At 48.2% G+C, this 21,928-nt stretch overlaps 1 protein-coding gene across 6 annotated transcripts in view; it reads left to right on the top strand.

The window, feature by feature from the left end:
* Nucleotides 1-14,000, top strand: part of LEPR (leptin receptor) — a 29,458-nt gene extending 15,458 nt beyond the window's left edge. For 4 of the 6 annotated variants that reach the window (XM_048944270.1, XM_048944271.1, XM_048944267.1 and 1 more), the window contains 10 exons: nucleotides 800-999; nucleotides 2,764-2,912; nucleotides 3,162-3,318; nucleotides 3,407-3,489; nucleotides 4,428-4,644; nucleotides 5,711-5,893; nucleotides 6,428-6,523; nucleotides 7,021-7,123; nucleotides 7,770-7,845; nucleotides 10,982-14,000. In XM_048944270.1, the coding sequence (XP_048800227.1) occupies nucleotides 800-999; nucleotides 2,764-2,912; nucleotides 3,162-3,318; nucleotides 3,407-3,489; nucleotides 4,428-4,644; nucleotides 5,711-5,893; nucleotides 6,428-6,523; nucleotides 7,021-7,123; nucleotides 7,770-7,845; nucleotides 10,982-11,782 (2,065 nt within the window). In that variant the 3' untranslated portion in view covers nucleotides 11,783-14,000. Of the gene's footprint in view, nucleotides 1-799; nucleotides 1,000-2,763; nucleotides 2,913-3,161; nucleotides 3,319-3,406; nucleotides 3,490-4,427; nucleotides 4,645-5,710; nucleotides 5,894-6,427; nucleotides 6,524-7,020; nucleotides 7,124-7,624; nucleotides 7,846-10,981 lie in introns of all 6 variants that reach the window. The other 2 variants (XM_048944269.1, XR_007376958.1) reach the window with 2 other exon arrangements.
* The last annotated feature ends 7,928 nt before the right edge of the window (nucleotides 14,001-21,928 follow it).

Raw genomic sequence — 21,928 nt, 5'->3', positions numbered from 1 at the left:
CCAGTGCTGCCAACTGTAACAGCACGGAACTGATCATCCTAGAAAAACAGAACGCCAAGCTAAACCTAAGCAGCAGACAACTGTTAATCAGTATTAGCTGTGTTGACAGGAAGAGGAAGGATTCAGCTAAGGCTAACCTTTGTGGTCCAGCTGAATAATGAATGCCCTCTCTGGACTCTTACTGCAAGTCTGAGCTGTGCAGACGCTTAGGAAGAATTTGGAGCCTGTCCTTCCCACCTCCCATAAGACATTACTGCTATTCTGTCCAGAGCCCAGGTCTCCTCTCTTCTATTGCCAGCTGTGATATTGACTGCCTGTGGGATTTTGCTAGCATCCTCCAGGATTAATACTCGTATGGGATTTCAGTCTCCTGGAGACTTCACTGTTCATATCTGATTGGGCTCCTGTGCTGTGGACATCAGTTGGTGTTTGGCAAGTCATGTTCCTGGCTGCCTTGCCTCTAAATACCTCTAAAGTAACATGATTTATTAGTGTTTGGAGATGCCTGCTCTTTTTGTACCTCTTTCTTCCTGCTGTCAGTCTGTTGTCAAAAGATTTTGCACTGGGATGAGCTTTCTATGTCCTACTTTTCCTCCAGGCTAAGAGCCAAAGCTTTAAGGAACACTGCTGTGTTATTTCTCCATTCAGTGCAGAGTCAAGTTCAAGGTCTGTCCAAATAATCATTAAAACAGTCACACAGTTCCAGTGATAACATTTGTTTTAATTACCTCCTGTATGACTGATGCCATGAGCAGCTTATTGTTGCAGCACATTAACTGAATGTTTTTCCTCTTTTAAGGAGCAAAATTTATTGTTCTAACTTTCCAAGTGCTCCTCCAGAATCAGAGGTGAAAGAATGCCATTTCCAGAGGAATCATTCTTACGAGTGCACATTTCAGCCTGTTTTTCTTTTATCTGGATACACCATGTGGATTGAGTTTAAGCACTCGCTGGGAACACTTGAATCCTCACCAACGTGTGTCGTTCCAGCAGATGTGGGTAAGTCTAGATTTCTGCACGTCTTTCTGAGCTTGTGACCTTGGATTTCAGGCCTTATATGGTATAGGTGAAGTACTTTGTAGCATTTTAAATAAATTATATTGTGGAAAGAACATAAACACTTAAGAACTTCGGGTGTTGTCTTCTAAAAAAAACACTGGATTGAATGTTATTTCCATAGATTTTGCTTGGCATGGCAGCAGGCCGTGACTGTAGCTAGGACCTATAAAATGCCACGCTTAGTTGTGTATGTTTATCCTTTTGAGTGTTTTGCAAAGACGTCCAGAAGAAGAAGAAAAATTAGTTTGGTAAAAGACAGTCTGATTTTTAAGATTCTTGATTAGTTACTTGTTTCTGGTCCCTCCTCTGAGGGAGGGGCTGGGAGAGCTGGGACTGCTCAACCCAGAGAAGGGGAGGCTTTGAGTCCATAATAACCAGTCCATAATAACCTGAAGGGACGTGCAGGCAGAACAGAGCCAGGCTTTAGGCATGGATGCCAGGGCAGGCCCACAGGGCTGGGCACAGACTGGAGCCCAGCAGCTCTCTGTGCAGCATGAGAGCTGTGCTGGCAGTGCTGGACTGCTGGCACAGGGAGCAGAGAGCAGGGGCACGCCATGGGGATCTCCAAACCCACAGCTCTGGGGGCCCTGCTGGGGAATGAAGTGGGTTGGATGGAGGCAGAGGTGCCCCCAGCCTCAGCCATCCCGTGCTTCTCTGAAGGTTATGCTTTGATGCAGTGTAGCATGACAGCACGTTCCTGTTTAAAAGCATAGGAGCTGTTTATGTTCTTGCATGCTTTTGCGAAGTTTGTTTTGTGACACACAGAGAACTGAAATTTGTGTAAAAGAGAGGCAGAAACAGTGCTTGAGTGTTTTCAAACACTGCAAAATGTGCAAAGCAAGTCTTGTTTCTGGGTCTGTGACTCAGAGCGTTCGTTGGACGCTGCATTGCTTTGGACACAGATGAGAACATATGCAGAAGGAACACACTGCAGCTTTGGCTTTGTGTGACTTCTGCAAAAAGACTTTCTACATCCATCTACAGAGAGGAAGTATCACTTTTCCACCCAGATTTAGTGTTTGCAATAGCTGGTTCCTTCTGTACTCCAGATAGACCACAAAGTGCTACATGAAATAAAGTAGAATAGAGTGCATATTTTATGGGAGTGGAGAGGTACAGGCACATAAAGCACATGAGATAAACCAAACTGTGCCTTGCATTTCAGATTTTAATTAGAATGAGCAAAACAAAACCTATTTGTTCTCACCTCACCCAGAATTTAAAACATACTTGAAGTTTTTGTCATTTATTTGCTTTTTTCTCTCGCCTTCTCACTGGTCATAACACATTTATTCTAACTTTGTTAACTAACTGGGGCTTTCTGACACAGTGCTTTAAATTCAAATGAAACCTACTGAAACTTCCCCATGAGTTAAAAAAAAAAATAAATAATGTGATGTCATAAGAAACTTTGATAAATCAGCTTAAGATTTTTGATGATTTCAATTTGGGTCAAAGATGGACTTAATTTCCCCTTTCTCAGCCAGAAGCTCTCTGTCTGCAGTGAGCAGCAGGCTGCCTGTGCTGCAGGTTGGTGTTGTGGTGTCTGGAGTCTGGTGCTCTCCCAGCTTCACTTGGAGTAGCAGAGGCTGCAGTGCTTCGTGCTGCCCTTGGGTCAGAGGAAGGCATGCAGCGATGACTTCACTGAATGACAAATGTCAGTGGTGATGTTACAGTCGTCTGTTCTTCCTTTGCGTTTTCTAGTGAAGCCACTTCCTCCCTCCAACGTTAAAGCAGAGATCACCAGAAATGATGGGCTGCTGAACGTGAGCTGGGCAAACCCTGTGTTTACAAATGATGACCTCAAGTTTCAGATCCGGTATGCAGTGAACGAGGAAGAGCTGACATGGGAGGTACTGTCTCTTTCAATCCGGAGCAAAGCACGAACCGCTGCGGTGCTGTCATGTCGCCTGTCAGCTGGCAGGTGTTGATGGAGCTGGTTGTGAGCAGTGAATCACAGCTCTGAGTATTTGCATTATCTGGCAAGGGAATGTTACTGAGTAGGCCTCTCTCCTGTTGGATTTATTTTCAAGAGTTTTGATTGTCACACGTGCTGAAACAACCCTTTGTTCTTACTTTCAGTATTTTGACTTCTGTTACAGCTGTATGAAGTTCTGAGTGTATCAACAAGATCAGCTGTGATAGAAGTGCAACTCTGTGTTGAATATATTGTTCAGATCCGCTGCAGAGCCCTGGATGGTTTGGGCTACTGGAGCAACTGGAGCAGATCAGCCTATGCAGCTGTCAAAGATATCCAAGGTAGATGTGCCTGCAGGCTGTGCTCATGTGGTGTGTCCAGTTTCAGGCTGAGATGTGACACTGTCCTTTCAAAACTGTAATGTTGCAGCTCCCTTACATGGCCCTGAGTTTTGGAGAACTATTACTGAAGATCCAGCAACGGGGCAGAAGAACGTGACGCTCCTGTGGCAGGTGAGAGTGGTTGCGTTTTGATCCTTTGCTTTGAAAGAGGTCTGATCCAAAAGCACTGCTGTTATTGCCCAAGGAGGAGTGTGGTGAGCATGTGCTTCCCTGTGCAGGCAGTGCTGTGCTGTGTGTTCGTGTCAGCCTGCGTGTTCAGTGTTAGTTACACAAATGGTGTGAAATCACATGCAATTTGTTCTAATTCTTGGGAGGAAAAAAAAAAGGCAACATGGAATCAAGTACTGTAAGGGAATGAGGGATGCAGTTTTTGACTGCCAAGTTTTGCTGAGATCTCAGAGCAGAATGTGCCACTGACTCCCAGACAGCTGCCTGTGCAAACACTGCTGCAACGGCATATAGACTTGGCAAGGCTACCTTCAAAGGTTAAAGCAGGATAGAGGAAAAGAGTACAGAGCAACTGGCCACTCCTGCTTGTCCTTGCAGTGATGTTGTGTGTGAAAATAATCATCTGTCCTGGGTTTTGTGGGGTTTTTTTTTTTGGTTTTTTTTTTTTCAATCCTGAAAAAATTCCAACATCAAGCAGCAAATTTTTTTTGGAATCTGAAACTTTGTGTTTCCTTGTGCCCTCTTTCACTGGAGGGATAGCAAGTAGGGCTATCAGGATCATATCATAGAACCATAGAAGGGCCTGGGTTGCACAGGAGCACAACGCTCATCAGTTCCAACCCCTGCTGTGTGCAGGTCACCAACCAGCAGCCCGGGCTGCCCAGAGCCACATCCAGCCTGGCCTTGAATGCCTGCAGGGATGGGGCAGAGAGGAAGTCAGGTCTGTGAGTGGACAGTGGTGTCGTTTCTTAAGGAAACAGAATATAGAGCATCTTTCTTGGGTCGTGCTTTCTTAAAACTGGGATGCTGACACTTGTACCCAAACGCTTTCTTTTGCAACCGAAGTCTGGGAAATTGATTGACATCAATGTTTGCCACAGCCGCTGATGAAGAATCACTCGCTGTGCAGCGTGAGCCGGTACGTTATAAAGCACCAGACATCAGAAAACACCTCGTGGTCAGAGTATGTCGACAGAGGCACCACCTCCTCATTTCCATGGACTGAACACACACACACCGTTACAATCCTAGCTGTGAATTCAATTGGAGCTTCTTCGGTTAATTTTAATTTAACTTTATCACGACAAATGAGCACAGGTAAGCACATCCGTTAGGTACCGTTTTGAGATGTGAAATATGTTAGGGATCCTTGGGATGCTTTTAGGCAAAGCTTGCTTTGTAATGAAATTCCCTTTGTTGGGGAGAAAAAGAAAAAAGAAGCAGTTGGTTCAGTCACGAATGGAAACAGATTCTGCATCTCCCAGTAAAGCTATTTGAAAAGTGACATTTCCATCACCTGGGAATCTTACCTGGGAATGTCTCCCCTCCAGTAACAGAACAGAAAGTAATTAGCCGAACAAAAATGAAATCATGCTGTGGAACTGATCTTTCGTCTGCTTTGTCTTGGGAATGCCCAGCATTCTTGCAGGGGAACGTTTTATTGTTTCCAGAATGAGATGTGATCTTGTTTCCCTGGCTGGGAAGAGGTGCAGCCCTCCTTCCTGAGCCGCCTTGTCAGAGGTTGAGCCATGCTGTGCTTCGTTAATAAAATAAAGACTACTGGAATTTTAAATCTTAAATTGTGTAACATTCATGTGCTAATGTGTTCTGTGGAAACATTTCTGCAGTTTATTCACGGACCTTTTCCACAGCAATGCCTTTTTAGACGTGTTTTTATGGGTCAAATTCTTTCTGACACTGCGCGTAGGGTGGAGGCTCATAGTTGGTAGCAGATGAAGTGGGAAGCGTTTGCCTGCCTGGATTATGGTCTGGCTGTGTTCTGTAGGGGGATTAGATAGGATTTAGCTTGTAGACTCTCAGTGTGTGTTTTCGTAGCTCAGGTCAGTTTGTTGGTTATTTCTTAGTTAAGGAGTGGTGATTGAGGAGGTACACGTGACAGCACAGACATTTGGTTGGTGAGCAGCTTAGTCTGTTTAGTGCTCAGGACTCGGTGCAGACCAAGCTTCACTGGCTTAGAGAAATGCATTTGCTTATGTGAACTGCAGACCAGGCTGTACTGTATGATGATAAAACTAAAAATGAAGCTCTTAAACTGTAGTGGTCATTTGTGTGCATGTATGGTGCAGCACCAGCTCTGCTGAGCCAGCTCTCACCTCTGTTGGAGCCCTCATCTCTCACAGCTGTTCTGTCCTTGCTTTGGCAGTGAATGCAGTGCAGTCTCTCATTGCTTACCCAGTGAACAGCACGTGTGTGATTTTGACTTGGACGCTTTCACCTCAAATATATGTGATAACATCTTTAATCATTGAGTGGAGAAACCTTAACAAAGAAGAGGAGATGAAATGGGTGCGAGTTCCTCCAAATGCTAGTAAATACTATATTTATGGTGAGTGTGTGCTTGAAAATGGAATGCATTATGTTAATTGATACGGAATAGGAGAATGTAGCATCCCTGAGCTCTCACATTCCTCTCTTCCCATCTCTCCATTTCTGATTTTATGGTAAGGAGCAATACAGCAATTCTGATTATCGTGAGAGGACTGACTGTTGCTTTCTTCATGGAAATCGATGAAGAATGAAGCTGAGATGTGCATTCATTTTTTGGCAACACAATAAAACTAGCTCTGGAATGTTGACCATACCAGCTAGTTACCTACATTAATGTGTTAATTAATTCCATCTGCATTATTTGCTTTAATCTTGGAAATGTAGTTGTGTATAAGTGTTAATTCCATGGAAAAAAATCTGCTAGACTATGCAGTAAGTATTAATAATCTTTTGATATTACAGTGCATACCTATAAAAGGCAGCTTTCCTCATTCCTGTCTGTGGCCTGGCTCTGATGTGCGACCTCTATGGAGGCCCTTGTTTCATAGCAGGGTGATAGTTTATGTTCAGAAGGCTGACTTCTTCCTTCCAGATCACTTCATTCTGATTGAGAAGTACCGGTTCAGCCTGTACCCCGTGTTTGCTGCAGGAGTTGGCAAATCCAGAGCCACGGACCAGTTCACCAAAGGTGATGCAGCAACTCTCTTCTGCGTGGTTCATGAAGTAGGAGCTTGGTAGTAAGAAGTGGAAGTCTGTGTCTTATCAGAAAAAAAATGAAGTGATTTTAATACGTCTAAAAACGGTGCTTTGGATTTCAGTTTCTTTAAAGTGGAAACTTTGTAGAGTGAATTGAGTGAGGCAACTGAATTTCCATATATCTAACTGGTAGCAGAGGCCCTAGGTTCTTAATCTTGCAGTTACGGACTGTTCCCCTGTTTATATGCTCTAATTTCCAATAGCAAGGGATGCCCACTGGCAAGAGGAGTCACCTCAGTATTTAGAATAATTCTCTCCTTTTTGTCTGTTTGTTCTCAAGGTAAACATTGGTTGATGTGTGATAAAAGATTTCTTTTGCTTAGGCTGTTGCTTCTCCTGGTGCTGTAAGTTGCCGTTACCTGCCTTCTATAAACTGCTCACAGACAGATGATTTCACGGTGGTGTTACCTACCTTCCTCTTACTTCCAGATGGATACGCTGCTCAGACCACTTCCAGCCTTCACACGGTTCTGCCAATAGTTATTTCAACCTCTGTGCTGTTGCTTGGAGCGCTGCTGGCTTCCCACCGCAGGTAAATTTGGCCTCGTCAAATCCCTTTGGAAGGCAGAGCAGCTTTGCTGGGTCTCAGCTGGTGGGCAGCGTCCGTATGAGGAAAGCTGGGATTGCTTTTATCATTTTTATTTTTGAGATGCAGTGTAAGGCATCCTAGATGTTGCACCAAGAACTGGAATGCCTTGTTACCTGGTTGGAGTAACGCCTGTCACAGCTGGTGTCCTTCCTCAGTGGGAGGCACCGTGTTGGCCTGTATCCCACACTGCCTGCTTCTGCAGTGTTTTGTGGGCAAGCTGATGGGTGCTTTGAATCTGTATTGCACTCTGTGCTGCAGATTTAATTCTCCTTACCAACTGAAGTCTGAAGGAAAAGCCAGTTCCAAAAAAAGTCCATTTGAGTTTTGTGGAGGGTGGGTTGGGGCCCAGCAGTTCAGCAAAGGCTGCCTGTACATTTCACGATTCGTGAAACTGCCAGCTGCCATGTCACTTCTTAATTTTTCCATTTAACTTTGACCTTCTAGACTATCCCAGATGATTGTTGCATGGTCATAGTGTTCTGGATAAATAAAATGTCACACGTTCCTTTTCTGACGTAGCAAAGGTGAGTAACAGCGGTACAGAATATATGAGTGCAGGACTAACTCCAGAACTTACCTCATCTTTCAGAATGAAGAAGCTGCTCTGGGAAGATGTTCCGAACCCCAAGAATTGCTCATGGGCACAAGGAGTTGATTTTCAGCAGGTAAGTCTTTCCCTGGTGCCGCTCCCCCCCACGCTGTGGTCAGGGCTGGCAGCTCAGCACTGAGCTCCATGTGTTGGTCAGTCTAGAGCGCGCCTGGATGGCTGAACCAAGCGCCTGGAGCCTCTCCAGTTGGTGATACAGCTGTTCTTTCAGCTGTAGAAAGCCAGCACCCCAAATGCGGCAGGACCAGAGGCCAGTGTCTCTTGAATGTAACACAGCAGCTGTAGAATCCAAACGTGTCCCATCGGTGTAATGCTCCTGTACTGATGAGTGCCTGTAGCTGTGTGCTTTGCTGGAATAAACTGCCTCTCCATCTACCATGTGAATCAAGAGCTGTGATGCAATGAGCTGCGACCAGTGAGAGTCTTTATGTGGGCACAGCCTGTTTGCACCAGGAGGTGGAGTTTCTCGAGGTCCTGGGAGCTGACAATGTGCAGTCATTGAGACAGTGATCTAAATTAGGTCTGTTATTTCTCAAAGACAGAGTGCCTAGCAGGGGTTTTAGTTGCATTCCCAGGGAAGGTTTCCTTTTTCATTTCATTTCAGCAGAGGATGGACATTCTTTCAAGCCTAATCATGGTCACTGCCTGCTTGAACCTTTGGGCCATCCAGGCTTCCTAGGGTTAGAAGGTTTTTCTATTTACATCCAGAAGACAGGAAACACAGACACCTAATGATGCTCATTTGCTTAATTATAATGAATCGTAAAAGTAGCTCTGTCAAAAATCTAAAATACCCTTGCAAGAATTAGGAGCAGGTGCCATGTTACAGACCAGAACGTGGCTTGTCACTTGTACAAGGCTCTCCTGTTAAGATCTTCTGAAGTTTTGATGTGCCCCTGGTGCAGCAGCAGCTCAGAGAATGCAGATATTGAATGCATGTCGTGTCTTGGTTGTTTTTCTTTCCAGTTGCTTGCTTGTTTTTTTTCCCTGAAGGTTCCAATGGACATGCTGTTTATATGGCTTCTTTATTCGTTAGCAAACCAGCACTATCAGTGCAGATGTCTGAATCATGTCTAACATTAGGAACAAGCAAGCAGAAATCCCCGAGCACAGTCAGCTTTGGGTGATGGTAGAGCAGTTCCTGCCTAACGTAACACGCACTTAGCCTTGCATCTTGATCTTAACATTATTTTTTGTAGCTTTTTAACATGCTAAAGTACTTCACTGATGCACCGCACTGCGTGATTGAGTGTTAAATAAAGCTTTTGGAGATCGTTCTGCTGGGGAAGATGCAGAGGGTTTTCTCCAGCCTTGTAGCAGCAGTCCCTGTGCCTCTGCCTTGCTCTGCAGGGCTCAGTGTGTCTTCTTTACATAGGTTGTTAGGTCCCAGAGCAGTCTGACATGTCTGCCTCCATGGCTGCACCCTGGGAAGGGTTGGGCTCTGTGAGAAAACAAGAGCAAAGTGCCAGGAGGATCAGTTGCAGCTGCATGCCTGTGTTTTGTCTGTTTAATCTTTGCATTTATTACAAGAGGAACTTGTGGCAATGCTCACTATCTCAGATGGATGTTGGGTTTGGGACACTGGAAATGATTCTCCTTACTCGACTGGTGGAGCTGAAATGAAGCTGGCGATGTTTTAACCAGGGAGGATGAAGTCATTCCTGTTCCATATTCATATCCCTTGCTCCATAATTAACGGGAAGGAAATGATGCATACAAGTATGCAAGAAGTTGCTGTTGGACATGATGTTTGACAGCTCATTCTGCAGCAGAAAGCACGCCTCCTTCGCACCGCTCTCAGTCTGACTGCAAGATACTGCTTAGGGTGAAGTGCACGGGGCCTGGCCTCAGGTGGACACGATCATCTCCTGCTCATTTCATGGTATCTGAGGCTGAAACATTCCTTGCAGCAGTGTGGCCAGAGCCTCGTTCTGCACTTGGATGTATGCGTGCAATTTCCACTAGAGAAAGCAACATACAGCACAGGATGGTGTTTGCTTAGCTACAATAACCACTGACCACATAAACAGCCCATGTGCCACTGCTGGAAAATTCTGGCGTCTTTCTGAAGGCCTTTGATGTAGAACTCTGTTTTTGTCTTGGCATATACCAATATTAAGTCCTTCAGTCAACATCAGACCATTACTTTGGGTATTCAACACTGGACGCTGCTACTTGGTGCTCCTGAACTGCATTTATGGAGTCTTGTTTTATCAGAATTTTATTGCTGATTGTAGCAAGGGATTAAAATCGCACTTTAAGGTAGGCAGAAAGTGAAGGCTTGCAGGACTGAGTCAACACGTGTGACAAAATCGGGCAAGATCACGTTATTTGCTGAGTCAATGAAGTGTCTGTTCAGGGCAGGGGCAGCAGGAGGGCAGCAGGAGGGCAGGCGCTGCTGGCAGGCTGTGCCATGGGGGGGCAGCAGCCCCAGCCGTGCGAGTTGCTGCTCTCTCATCACTGCAGAGCGCCCTGAGTATTTTGACACGTTCCTTGTTGTGCTGGCAGCTCTCCTGCTATGAAATACGGTTTGTTAATGTACATGAAATCTGTTTTTATCTGTTTGTTTTGTCTTGAACTCCTTAGGAAATATATCTTTTTCTCAAGCGAATTCTCCTTTGTAGCTGGAGGTTCCCGTTTTGTTCAGTTTGTGCTGCTCTATGTTATATGTGTGTATATTAGGGAGTAGGGAAGTGTACATTCCTCCAAAGTAAATGTTTCTCTTTGTGCAGTTCAGACGTACAGCTGGCACTCAGATGGGAGTGCTCTCAGAACACTACAGAACGCCCAAATCTGACCCTAGATAATCCAGCCCTAGCTGCAGAAGTTATTTTAGTTGGCACATCTGTGATCTCAGACTGTTTCAATAATCAAAATGAAAAGTCAAGAAAATCTAAGGGCACAAGGCCTTTGTCTTACAAAGCACATTTATTAACCCTGAGGCAAACGGGGCCGCTCCGCTGCTGTGTTTCAGCCTCAGTGGCTGCTGCCCTGCTGCTCTGGTGCAGCCCATGCTTTGACTTTCCCCAACAGCCACGCATGAAGAAGGAGGAGGTGTGTTTGAGGGGCTGTCAGCGATGTGCTCTTACTAAAGCTGGGGGGATTTTGCCTGTGATTCCTGAAATCTGTCGCTTCGTGCTGCAGTAGAGCTGTTAAGCAGCAGATGAACATTTAAGCTGTATCTTTTCTTCCAGCCTGAAACGTTTGAGCATCTTTTTGTCAAGCACCCTGAAGCAATGTCATTTGAGCCTCTTCTTCTGGAACCAGAAATAGTGCTGGAAGACATCAGTGTTACTAAAGCTTTGCAACAAGACGACACGCAAGATTTCTTAGCAATTGGTTCCACGTTCACAAACACTGCAGACTCTGAGCACGACTCCGCGTGTCCCAGCAGCCATTTCAGTGGTCGCAGCTTCCCGGAGTGCCCCCCCAGTGCCCCGATCACTGCAGAAACAACTCAGTCCAACGTTAAATATGCCACTGTTATCAGTAACTCTGGATCAGGTGGGCTTTATGAACAGAAGAAGAATCCCAGCAGTGGCTTTGATAGGTGTTTGCTAGCTGAAGACCCCTTGGCTGCAGGTGCTTGCTCAGGTCGCTCCTGGGAGCTGGGAAATGAGGAGTTCCTCCTGCTGCCTGAGCAGCCTGGCAGCCGGCCCTGCAAGACCCTTTCCCTTATCTCTTCAGAGGGATTTTCAGAGCCTTCAGATCAGGATGATGCTTTCACAGATGGAGGGAGTCCCGAGCGAGGTCTCTGTTACCTGGGGGTAACATCACTGGACAAAAGAGAAAACGACATTTTTCTAACAGAAAGTTCCAGACTGATGTGCCATTTCCATACAGCTGATCTGCTCAGAGGCGTGGGGTTTCTTCAGAATGCACCTCCTAATTTTAATGCGTTTCTGCAGAGCAGCATTAAAGCCATTGTGCCATACGTGCCCCAGTTTCGGATGACTGCTGCCAAGGTGCAAAAGACCACAGAGAACAGCAGTTAAGCCCTCACGCCTTAATCTGATGCTCTTTATGGCTTTCTAAGTGTAGGTATGTGCCCTGTTTTTCCCTCTCTTCACTTCTTTTAGGAAGGCTGGGTAGCTGATCCTGTGCTTGAGTGACAGGATTTTAGTAGGAAGAAATTCCCCTTCTTGAGCTAATTTTCAAATGTGGGGCCTTTTAAAATATAATTTATATATAAATATATTCAAAGGTTTTCTATTGGCCATGCAGACCCAAGTATGTGTGTCTCTCCATTCAGGAGTAAAGTATCTCTTCGTACAGGTTGGCAGACCTTGAGTGAGCTTGCTCTTGTTCCAGGTGTTGTGTGGGGAGCCCAAGGCAGAGAGACCTCATCCACAGTGTTAGCGAGGAGATGATGTGGAACGTGCTCAGATCTTGTTTGGGAGAGAAACTCATACTTGGTGTGTCACTGGGGATGGCTTAGGGGGGGAATGCAGCAGGCTGAGCCCATCTGGATGTGCTGCAGCCACCAGACTCTTGTACTGCTTGGTTATGGGGCACTGATGCGCACCTGAACCACAGGTAGGAAACAAGTGTGCCAAGCACAGCACCATGGATGGTTGTGAGGCCCCCCTCACACCCTGATGTTCTGCAGTGAATGGAGCCTGCAGATACGCAGATGGCCCAAATGAAAGAGCAGTCAGAGCCCTGCAGTTCAGTTATTGGGAGGAAGGCTGTGACCAATGGAGGCAAACTTGTGGCTGTTCTCCTGTTGTCTCTTCTAAAGTAAAGTCTCTTTTAAAGCAGGAGCATCAAAGAGCTGTAAGAGGGGCTGTGAGGTTGGAGGCATGTGCTGAACAGCCATTGTGTATAAAGGAGAGGCGGCTGTTCCTGTGGCTGAGGGCCGCATGAAGAGGAGGGGAATTAAAATGCTTGTGGCCCCATAACTGTGAGGTGTTACCTGGCTAACGTGGAGTGCCTGGAAGTGAAATAACCGTATTACTGATGTTGAACACAAGATTCTGGTACGAATGGTATTGCAGTAGAGCTAACACTTCTCCCAAACCTATTCCATAAGAACCCCCAGCAGAAATGGCAGTAACTTGATCCAGAAATCCTGTGTTTTATCTGCAGCGAGCTCGCCTGTCTGTGTGGATGTGAGGAAGTCAGGTTGTCCCCAGGAGCCCTGCTGAGCTCAGCCAAAGGGCTTCGGCTGTGAGGAGGATGAGGTCCTGCATCCCAGTGGCACCTTCTGGGATACGCAGGTAACCAAAGCCGCAGGTTCGCAAGCCAAATGTATTTTTTCTACTTCATAGTTGGGAAATATTTTTGTATACATACTTTTTCAAAGAACTATTTTGGAAAGCTGTGACAGATGAAAATATTGTGTATTCCAAAGCTAAATTTATGTGAAACTCACTTAGGCAATGAAAAACAAAAGGGCAAAATTCATCAACAACAATAAATAGTAGAAGTGTGACCATGTGTTAGTGATAGGAAATCCTGTGGAGCAAAAGGGACCAAAGCAAGGACATATTTGCAGAAAGCCCCTGCTGCTCCTTCTCAAACCAGCTGCTCATTTGGCTCTTACTGGGTGCTGAATGTGACAAACGTAAGGTACTGCTGCAAAAAGCACACTGTGTAGGAGGCAGCTGACCAGAGCTCCTTACTGCTTGGAAGCAGGACTGAAGGAAAAGCCTCAAGTCTTGAAAAGGAGGCTGTAGGGCGCAGCGGCCCTGTGGCAGGTGCCACGAAGGCTGACTGGTGGCTGCTCAGCTGGAACGAGCTGCGCTCAGAAGGTGGCAGCAAGAGTGACACAAAGCTGCAGTTAGCAGCCAGGAGGATGCTAACCTTAGAATGCACCTGAAGGAAGAAATTCCCTGCTGCTGCTGAACCCAATGTGGCACAGCCTCAATGTGCTGGGAGTGAGCTGTGCACTGCCCTGCGTGTGGGCTCTGCTCTGGGCTCTGTCCTGCAGATCTGGCTCTGCTGCCCGCCTCTCTCCCCTGTGACTCCGCAGGGATTCTTTGTGCTGCAGCTGAATTTTGGGTAGACGACCCAGATTTTTGTGCTTCAGCCACCTGCTCTGCTCTACCAGGGATGGGAAGGCACTGGGATTACTTGAGAGACTGTTTTGTCACTGCTGCTGCAGTACAGCCGTGCCCCCTCTGCCTGGAGGAACACTTCCCTGCCTGCTGCTGATCTCTCAGCTGGGAAGTGAGCAGTGCAGTGCAGCTCTCTGTAGACCAGAATAATAAAGCCATGGTTCATCACAATCTTTGAGTCCTTCTAATTTCACTTCCTGCAAAGTTTTCTGGTTGTGTTTGAACATCTTCTTTCTTGAGAAATAGAAATTTACATTGATTTTATCACTGACCACTGTTAGCAAGCGCTCATCCTGTGCTCATCCACTAACCAAGGACAGGAACAGATCTTAGCAAGGTAGCAGTTCATGGGGTGAGCCCTGGGGGCTTTCCTGGGATGGGCACAGGGGAAGGCAGAAGATCCTGTCCCCCCTGTGCAGTGCTGGTGTGGCTCAGAGCTGGAGGCAGAAGGTGCTCTCTGCACAGAGGGGAGGGGATAGCAGTAGGAGCTGCCCAGGGATTTCTGTCTCTGGGAGCCCAGCCTGTCCTGGATGCCTCGCTGCCATCTGTGTCACTTGATTTCCTGATGGCCAGAGCAAGTGGTGCTCCATAAAAAGCCAAAGTGTTACGGTATGTCAGGAAAAGAAAACATGGGATGTATAATTAGTGTATGAACAAGCAAATTAACCCCAGGTGCCTTTCCTAAAGCAATTTCAGGCTATGCCTCCAGTCCCTGTGCTCCCATGGTGCAGGTGAGGCAGGGCCCTGAGCACAGCAGTGTGTGTCTGTTTGTAAAGCTGCCTCTGGCATTCCCCCTCCACCACAGGGGCCTTTGCTGCTCTCAGCCCTCCTTCCCATTCATGTCCAGCCTGAAGCCACACGTCCTGCACCCCTCATCTGCTACCCCTGTGCTGCCCAGGGAGCCTCAGACAGAGAGAGTTTGGGAAGCTGGGCAGAGCTGGGGCAGCTTTTTCTCACCGTTACTCTCAGCTTCAGGTCAGCTTTTGTTTAACAGCCAAGTGCCTCCTGTGCCACATCTGATTGCAGGGATTTTATTCTGTGTGCAGCACCCTCCTGTTTTCGCAGGGCAGTGAACACACTCACTTCATGCAAGAGCAGAATCCCATTGCAGGTTGTGACAGCAGCAGCAGCTGCCTGGGCTCAGGCACGTTGTGAGATGGCTGCTCCTGGGGCAGCTGGGCTCCTCCTGATCCACCTCTGCCTTTGCTGCAAAGAGTTCTGTGTCAGTTCGTGTACCACTGCCAGCAAATGGGGCACTGTGCAGCTTTTTCCTCTGCACTTTTTTGCCGTGGTTCCATGGCAAGGAAAGGCCTTTTCAGTTTAAGCAGGAAAAGCAATTAGGAGGAGCCACATGCAGCTTCAGGAGTACATATTAAGTCTAACATTCACCTCTTGCAAATTAATTTTGATGAGCATTCAGGACTATAGCTCATTTATCTAAGAAAATGAATGGAGCGTGTTGCCATTCCTTTTACAGGTCGTTTGCAGCCATAATTAAACACCATTTTTAGCGCGATTGATGTGTGAAGCAGCGAGGAATGGGTTCCCATTTTGTACAGCTGCAGTTTGTTGTCTGTCGTTGAGTCACGCTCCGTCTCACCAGCCTCAGTTCTCCCAGTTTGTGTAAAACAGGCCCCGTGTTTTTCTTTTTCGCTTGCATAAACTGCAAACTAATTTCTGAATGCAGCTTTCACTGCCGGCGCTTTCACTTCTGGAACATCAATCATTCTGTGATCCTGTGATCATTTACAGTGATGGTTTCCAGCTGAAACCGAAACAAGGCCTTCTAGCAGTGTCAGAAGGATGTTTGTGGTTGGTGCCAGCATTGAATGGGGGTCTGGCTGACTGCACGCAGTGTGCCGGCCCGTCCTGCCCTGCCTGCAGCTCCCTGGGGAGAACATTGGCCCCAAGCTGTTACTCACAATGGGAAACTGCATGGAGCGGCGCCTTGCAGCTCGCTGGGATGGGACACGGGGAGGGCAGAGCTGCAGTGCGGGATGTGACTTTGTGTCACAGCTTCCCCCCTCCCTGCGGTCACAGCTGAGGATGGTTTGGGACAGAGAAAGGAGCCCTGTAGCATCGGGAACTCCTGCCCTATGCAGGATGAGGGTGAAGAGAGTGAACGAAACACCCCTGCCCCAGAGCAACCCGACAACTAACAGCATTATCTGGCGGTGAATCACATCTGCTGATTATAAAAGCTTTTTCCTTATGACTGTGAGTGTTCTGTGAGCAAAGGAGAGCCAGGGCCCAGGGCTGGGCGCATGGAGCAGCTCCAGTGTGTGGCACCGTGGTGGCAGGGCACAGAGGGGTGCAGGTGGGATGCAGGAGGGGTGCAGGAGGGGTGCAGGAGGGGTGCAGGTGGGGTGCAGGTGGGTTGCCCTCAGCTCGAGAAACCTGTTAGATTTAAAAATCCAAAATGGAACAGTGTGTGCTTCCAACCGTTACCCAGGGTGTGCTTCTGCTGTGGATATTCCACTTCCTGCATTCCCTGTTGCAGAAGACCTCATTAAAATGCAGGTTTCTACTCCATCCTCCATCCTGTTCTCTCCCAGCAACAGGAGTTAATTTTGTCCATCTGCAGTGCAATCATAGGGCCCGATGTGCAGAGATCTCTCTGCTGTGTGCTGGCAGAGCCCCGGTTCCCTGTGCCTGACCTCGCACCCCTGCTCCCACAGAACCACAGAATGCTTTGGGTTGCAGGGGACCTTTGGGCCCACCTCACCCTGCTCCTGCTTGGTTTTGGCAGGCGTCATTAAAAACAAAAAAAAGGGAATTGTCTGTGTGAGACCCTAATTAATTAGTAATTAGTACCCATCGGGAGCTTCTGCAAGAGCTGTCAGTGGCAAAGCGGGGCAAGGCACTGAGAAACTCTCACTAGGAAATCTGCAGATCTGAGTCCCTGTGGCTCATGAAATACGCAGTGCTCTGCTGCTGGGGAGGGGGTGGGAAAGCCAGTGCTGAAGGGAGGTGGAAGGAGGGGCTGCTGGGGGCTCCAGTGCTGCTGGAAGCCTTGGGCAGAGAGCTGAGGGTGGAGCAGCGCGCACCAGGTTGTGAAGTTATCACCAGCAGCAATGCACAGTCACAGGCAGGTCGCTTCTGAGTGCAAACAAGGCTCAATTCCTATCCCTGAAAGCTGTTTTTAAAACCATACATCTATTTAAATCTGAGCATAAGGACGGTGGTCAGCACTGCACATCTGCCCAGGGGGTGGGGGATCACTGTCCCTGGGGGTGTTCCTGAGCCATGGGGATGTGGCACTGAGGGATGGAGGCAGTGGGCATGGGGGGTGGACTGGGGAAGCTGAGAGGGCTCCTCCAACCTGAGTGGTTCTATGATTCTATGACTTTACGCCAGTTAACAAACACAAAAACTTCCTGGTGTTACTTTTACAAAGCTGCTTCTCAGCAGAGAAACTCGTTTCAGTATTGAAACGAGTGGCTGTCAGCTGTGTCACTTTGTGAAGGAGAAGGAATGGGATGGGGAAGCCAAGGAACAGACTTGTTCTTCCCAAATCAGAGCTGGCAAGGCAGTGCTGGGAGACGTATCATAGGGCAGGAGACACAGCACAGGCTGGAGCTGCTGCTGGAAGGAAGCACTCAGAGACTCCTTTAAGCTTTAAATGATGATTAAAAATCTGGGCTAAAGAAGCTGGCAGTGAAATAATTATTTAGTCTTCTGCCTGCCTAATGTGAGGAGCAAGCTGCAGAGTGCTGATGCTGTTTTGGTAGAACAGCTTGCCACTGCTTGCCATCGCTCTGCTTCCAGCCATGAAAACAGCGGCTGAGAAACAGCGCTTGTCCAGAGCTGAGCAGGGACACATCACCAGCACTCCTGAGGAAATAACAACTCTCTTCTAAAGCAAAGCATCCCATGTAGAGTTTTATGGCTGCAGAGGGATTACTTCCTACAGCGGTACCTGAGGGATGCCTGCTGAGTTTGTGTTCAACCCACAGGATTTTGAAATGTGCTCTAAGGATATAAGCCACGTTTTATTTGCATTTTGTCTGATAAATGTGGGTCCCTTCTGCTCCTCTTCTGATGAGTTACATACGAAAAGCGATGTTGAATTAGGAGCCCTGTCCTTATCCCTGTGTGCTGACTAACATCCAATTTCCTGTCAGGGCTCTCAATAGATTGCTCTGTGAGCCACGAGGAGCGATCGAGCTGCGGCAGCCGCTCCTGCGTCGGTGCTTTAGTGAGGTTAAAACTGCGTGAGCATTTGCAGAGATCTGCCTCCACCGTACCTGGAGATACACTTCAAAGCGAGTGCTGCTTTGTGACACTCGAAGGGCCGGTAAGGGGTGGCGGTGGGCAGAAACACAAGGCAGACTATTGGTGATGTCTGAGGCAAACGGGAAGGACGTGGTGCTGGGCAGAAATGAGCACTGGGCTTGCTCAGCTGTAATGAGCAAAGGAAGGAGGAATTCTGCTTTGATGCTGTAGGCGGCACGGGGAAGAACAGGTTTGCCCCCGCGCACCTGTAGCAGCCAATGCTGAAGCCCTCCCTCCTGCCATCACCACCAGCCATCATCCAGCAGCTCTGGATTTCGCACTCCTCTGCGGCTGCTGAATGCACAGAAATCACAGGGGGCTCCAGAGAGCGAGCGCTTCCTCGGCTGTCACGTGTGTGAACAAAACGAGCCATTAGAACTGGGTTTAAACGCAGCGCCCAGCTCACAGCCTCCCTCTCGTCCTGCCTGCTGTCAGCGTGGCGCAGTTTGCATTCACTGCTCTAAGCAGCCGTTGTTGATTTGATCGTGTTTCCATCTACCTTGTTTGTGTTGTATCAGCTACTGCCAGGCTAAAACACAGAAGGTTTTGTTTTCTTTTAATTGGGTCTGGTTTCTGTAGGTAAAATGCAGTGCGTGGAATCTTGACTGAATTAGGCACCTATTTTGGAAGCGATTTTCTAAATCTTACCAGTGAAAAATCTAGATGCAAACAAGAGAGGAAGATAAGACCTTATCTTTGTAAGGCTCTTATGTGCAGGAAAATCACCTCCACGTGCCTCTGTCAGATCAAACCCGCAGCTCGTGTGGCTTTCCTCTGCAGCCACACGACTACAGACAGCCCCACTGTGTGCACTTGTGTTTGCTCACCGGGTCGCTGTGCCAAGGGGAAGGTGGAGCAGCACTGAGGGCTTCAGGTGTCTGTGCATGAGATGAGCTCACTGGGGCTGCACTCAGACTCGTGGCTTCGTGTGCAGGCTGGCAAAGGCAGGAACGCCTCGTGGAGAACAAGCTGGGGATGAGCTGCAGGAAAGGAGCAAAGAGAAACACCTTAATGAACACTGAATGGTGGCAAAGGGTGCTGTGTTCTGACTGCAGCAAGCAAGGCAGAGGGTTTGTGCCCTGTTGGTGATGTGGTGTGAGCCAGAAGAGAAAAAGCAGAAGGTTCCACTGCTGTAAAGGCTGCGATCCCTCTGGAGAACCAAATGCCATCAGTCAAGGTAACACCTGGAGGAAGGAAGGCACAAGAAGCACAGGAGCACGGGTAGGCAGCAGAAAGGACCACGTGCACTCTGCTGCTCGCTTTATCTTGAGAAAGCAGCAATATACAAATGGAATTGTAGCCCTTAGTTTGCAATTTGAAGCCATCTGTACCTCAGGGCTGATAAAAGGGCATTGGGAGCTGAAGGTGTCACCCAGACACCTGATGGACTGCTGAGATAAAACAAGTGTCACAGAATGGCGGACAGACATCTGTCCAACTGCACACCTCCCGATCAAGACAAGAAAAAGGAAGCCAAAGTCTGCAGAGGTGCTGGTTTCATTCCTTGTGGCAGTGTGAAAGATGGGATGACACTGCTGTACGTGCCTCTGTATCTGACAGAGTGACTCTGATGTGGCTTTTGTCATCTTCACTGGTAGAAAAAAAAAAGCAAATGGCTTTGCAAGGTGAGAGAACTTACGAGAGGTGGAAAGGGAAGTGAGGGGTAGGTGAAAGCTGCAGGCACTCAGTGTGCATCTGGCTGCCCCTGGCCTGCAGCCAGCGCTGTGTCAGTTACAGCGTGTCTTCTGATGGTTCGCAGAGCAGCAGCACTGAGAACACACAGTGGGCACCAGCACTGCTGATAAGCATCGTCTGCTGGCACACACCTCTTCCCAGCACATCCATCCTCACTCTGAGAGCACAGATCATGCAGCGAACCGGCACAGGGTGCTGAGGGCATCCACGGGTCCCCACGGCCCTGGGCAGCCCCACCTGGGCCCCCACCTGCAGCACTCAGCTCCCAGCCGAGCCGGGGGGCGGCCGCCTGCAGCTGTGTGCAGACACAACCCCACAGCACAGTGCTCAGCCTCATCTGGCCGGGCACAGCTGCCCCGAGGGGCTGGGGCTTGGAAAGATGCCTGGGGGAACGGTGAGAGGAACGAGGAGCCCATCAGAACAGACACGAACCCGTAAAGTGCAACAGCCGATTTGTTGGGGTTTGTTTTTTTTTTGATGGTTTAAAATGGTTTCTCCTAGGCGGCTGTAAGGAAATGGCATGCAGAACAGATGATTTGGATGCATATACATCCAGTGCAGGTTGGTGCTTTGCCAAGACCCTGCCAGAAAAAATACTCTGTGAGCAGAATTGCGAATAGCTGAGGTGGGAAGGGCCCCGGGGACGGCTCCAGGCGGCAGCTAGAGCAGCGTGCCCTCTGGGTCTGAGAGCTGGACAAGTTGCAGGTGTAATTGACACAGACATTCCTTTCTATGGAGAATAGCTTGTATAAGCAGCATCACTGGGGATTTCCACGATTGATGTGGGAACAGAATGTCCCGCCGAGGGAATGGGATGAAGTTTCACTGAAATTTGTGGTTAAAAAGGTATCTGTTATGGATAAATATCTCAGTCCTGTGTTTTATAGTAGTGTTGACCCATAAGATTTGTTCCAAAGTAAACCTGTTTCCCTATTCCAGGCAAAATATTAATGTTTAATTACATGAAGGGGCTGAATACTGACACTTTGCAAGAACAGCCATTTCCCAGTGGATGAAGAATGCCAGCTTTCGTGTCAGGGCGTTATTATTTGCGTGTTACGTGTATTGCTTGAGATTGGACCGTGTGCTGGATGGATCTTTGGCTGGTTCCTTTGTGAAACACCAGGGCCTTCCAGCCTTGTCTCTTATGCAAGATGTCTGTGGCTATTTTTTCACAGAATTCATCACCATCTAGCCAGCAGAGCAGCCCTCCCTCCCTCCCACGGCTCCATAAACTGGGCTGGATGCATCAGCGCCGGGAGTTTAGGCTGGCAGCCAGCGAGCCTCACCAAGAGGATTAGCGATTCTGCTGCAGGTTTCCCTGCCATGGCAGCTGTGACCCCAGCCCTGGCTCTCCATTCTCCCCTCTCAGGGATTTGGATGCTCACGGAGGGCTGGGCTGATTCAGCTCCACGTCTGACAGCGCTCTCACCGATGCTGGGCGGCTGAGGGGGAGGAAGAGGAGTGCAGTGCCCTCCTGATGGCTGTGAGCACAGAGAAGCTGCAGAACGCTGAATGGCGTCAGCTCCTTCCCTTCTGAATGCCCTGCCTGCAAGGAACAGCCTTGTCCTGTCCTCTGTGCTCAGGGTTGTCCCCTAACCCTCACAAACCAGCCCTCTGGGCACAGCACTCGGGGTGCTGCCTTTTGGCCCCACCATGGAAGCAGCTGCTGACTCTGGAATGGAATGGATGGGAATGCTCTGCTTTTCCAGAGAGGGCACAAAATAAGCCACCTCCCAGTGATTTCTGCAACAACTCTTCTGTTATGAAACGTGGAAGCACAATTTCACTGTCTGATCACAGGAACACAGCCTCAGCTACACCCCATGTAATTCCCCTGTATTTGACATATATAAGAGCTCCTTCACCTATTTCAGCTGCAGTGGAAGAGCAGAGATGGGAGCACAGACATTCATTAATTATGCCCAAGGAATTAATTCTCTGATCTCTTACAGTACTCGGTGTATTCCTTCCCATTTCCACACTGCCCTATGATTCCCCTACCAGTCCCATCAGCTTTCAGCCCAGTACCCCTGGCTGGCACCGAGGCCCCTATGAAGACTTGCAGAGATAACAAAGCCGTTGTGGTGCACGAACTGGGGGCACAGAGAT

This window comes from Lagopus muta, chromosome 5 (genome assembly GCF_023343835.1).
Source record: "Lagopus muta isolate bLagMut1 chromosome 5, bLagMut1 primary, whole genome shotgun sequence".
Lineage (NCBI taxonomy): Eukaryota > Metazoa > Chordata > Aves > Galliformes > Phasianidae > Lagopus > Lagopus muta.
Note: the sequence above shows the minus strand (reverse complement) of the source record. Positions and strands in the feature narration are given on the sequence as shown.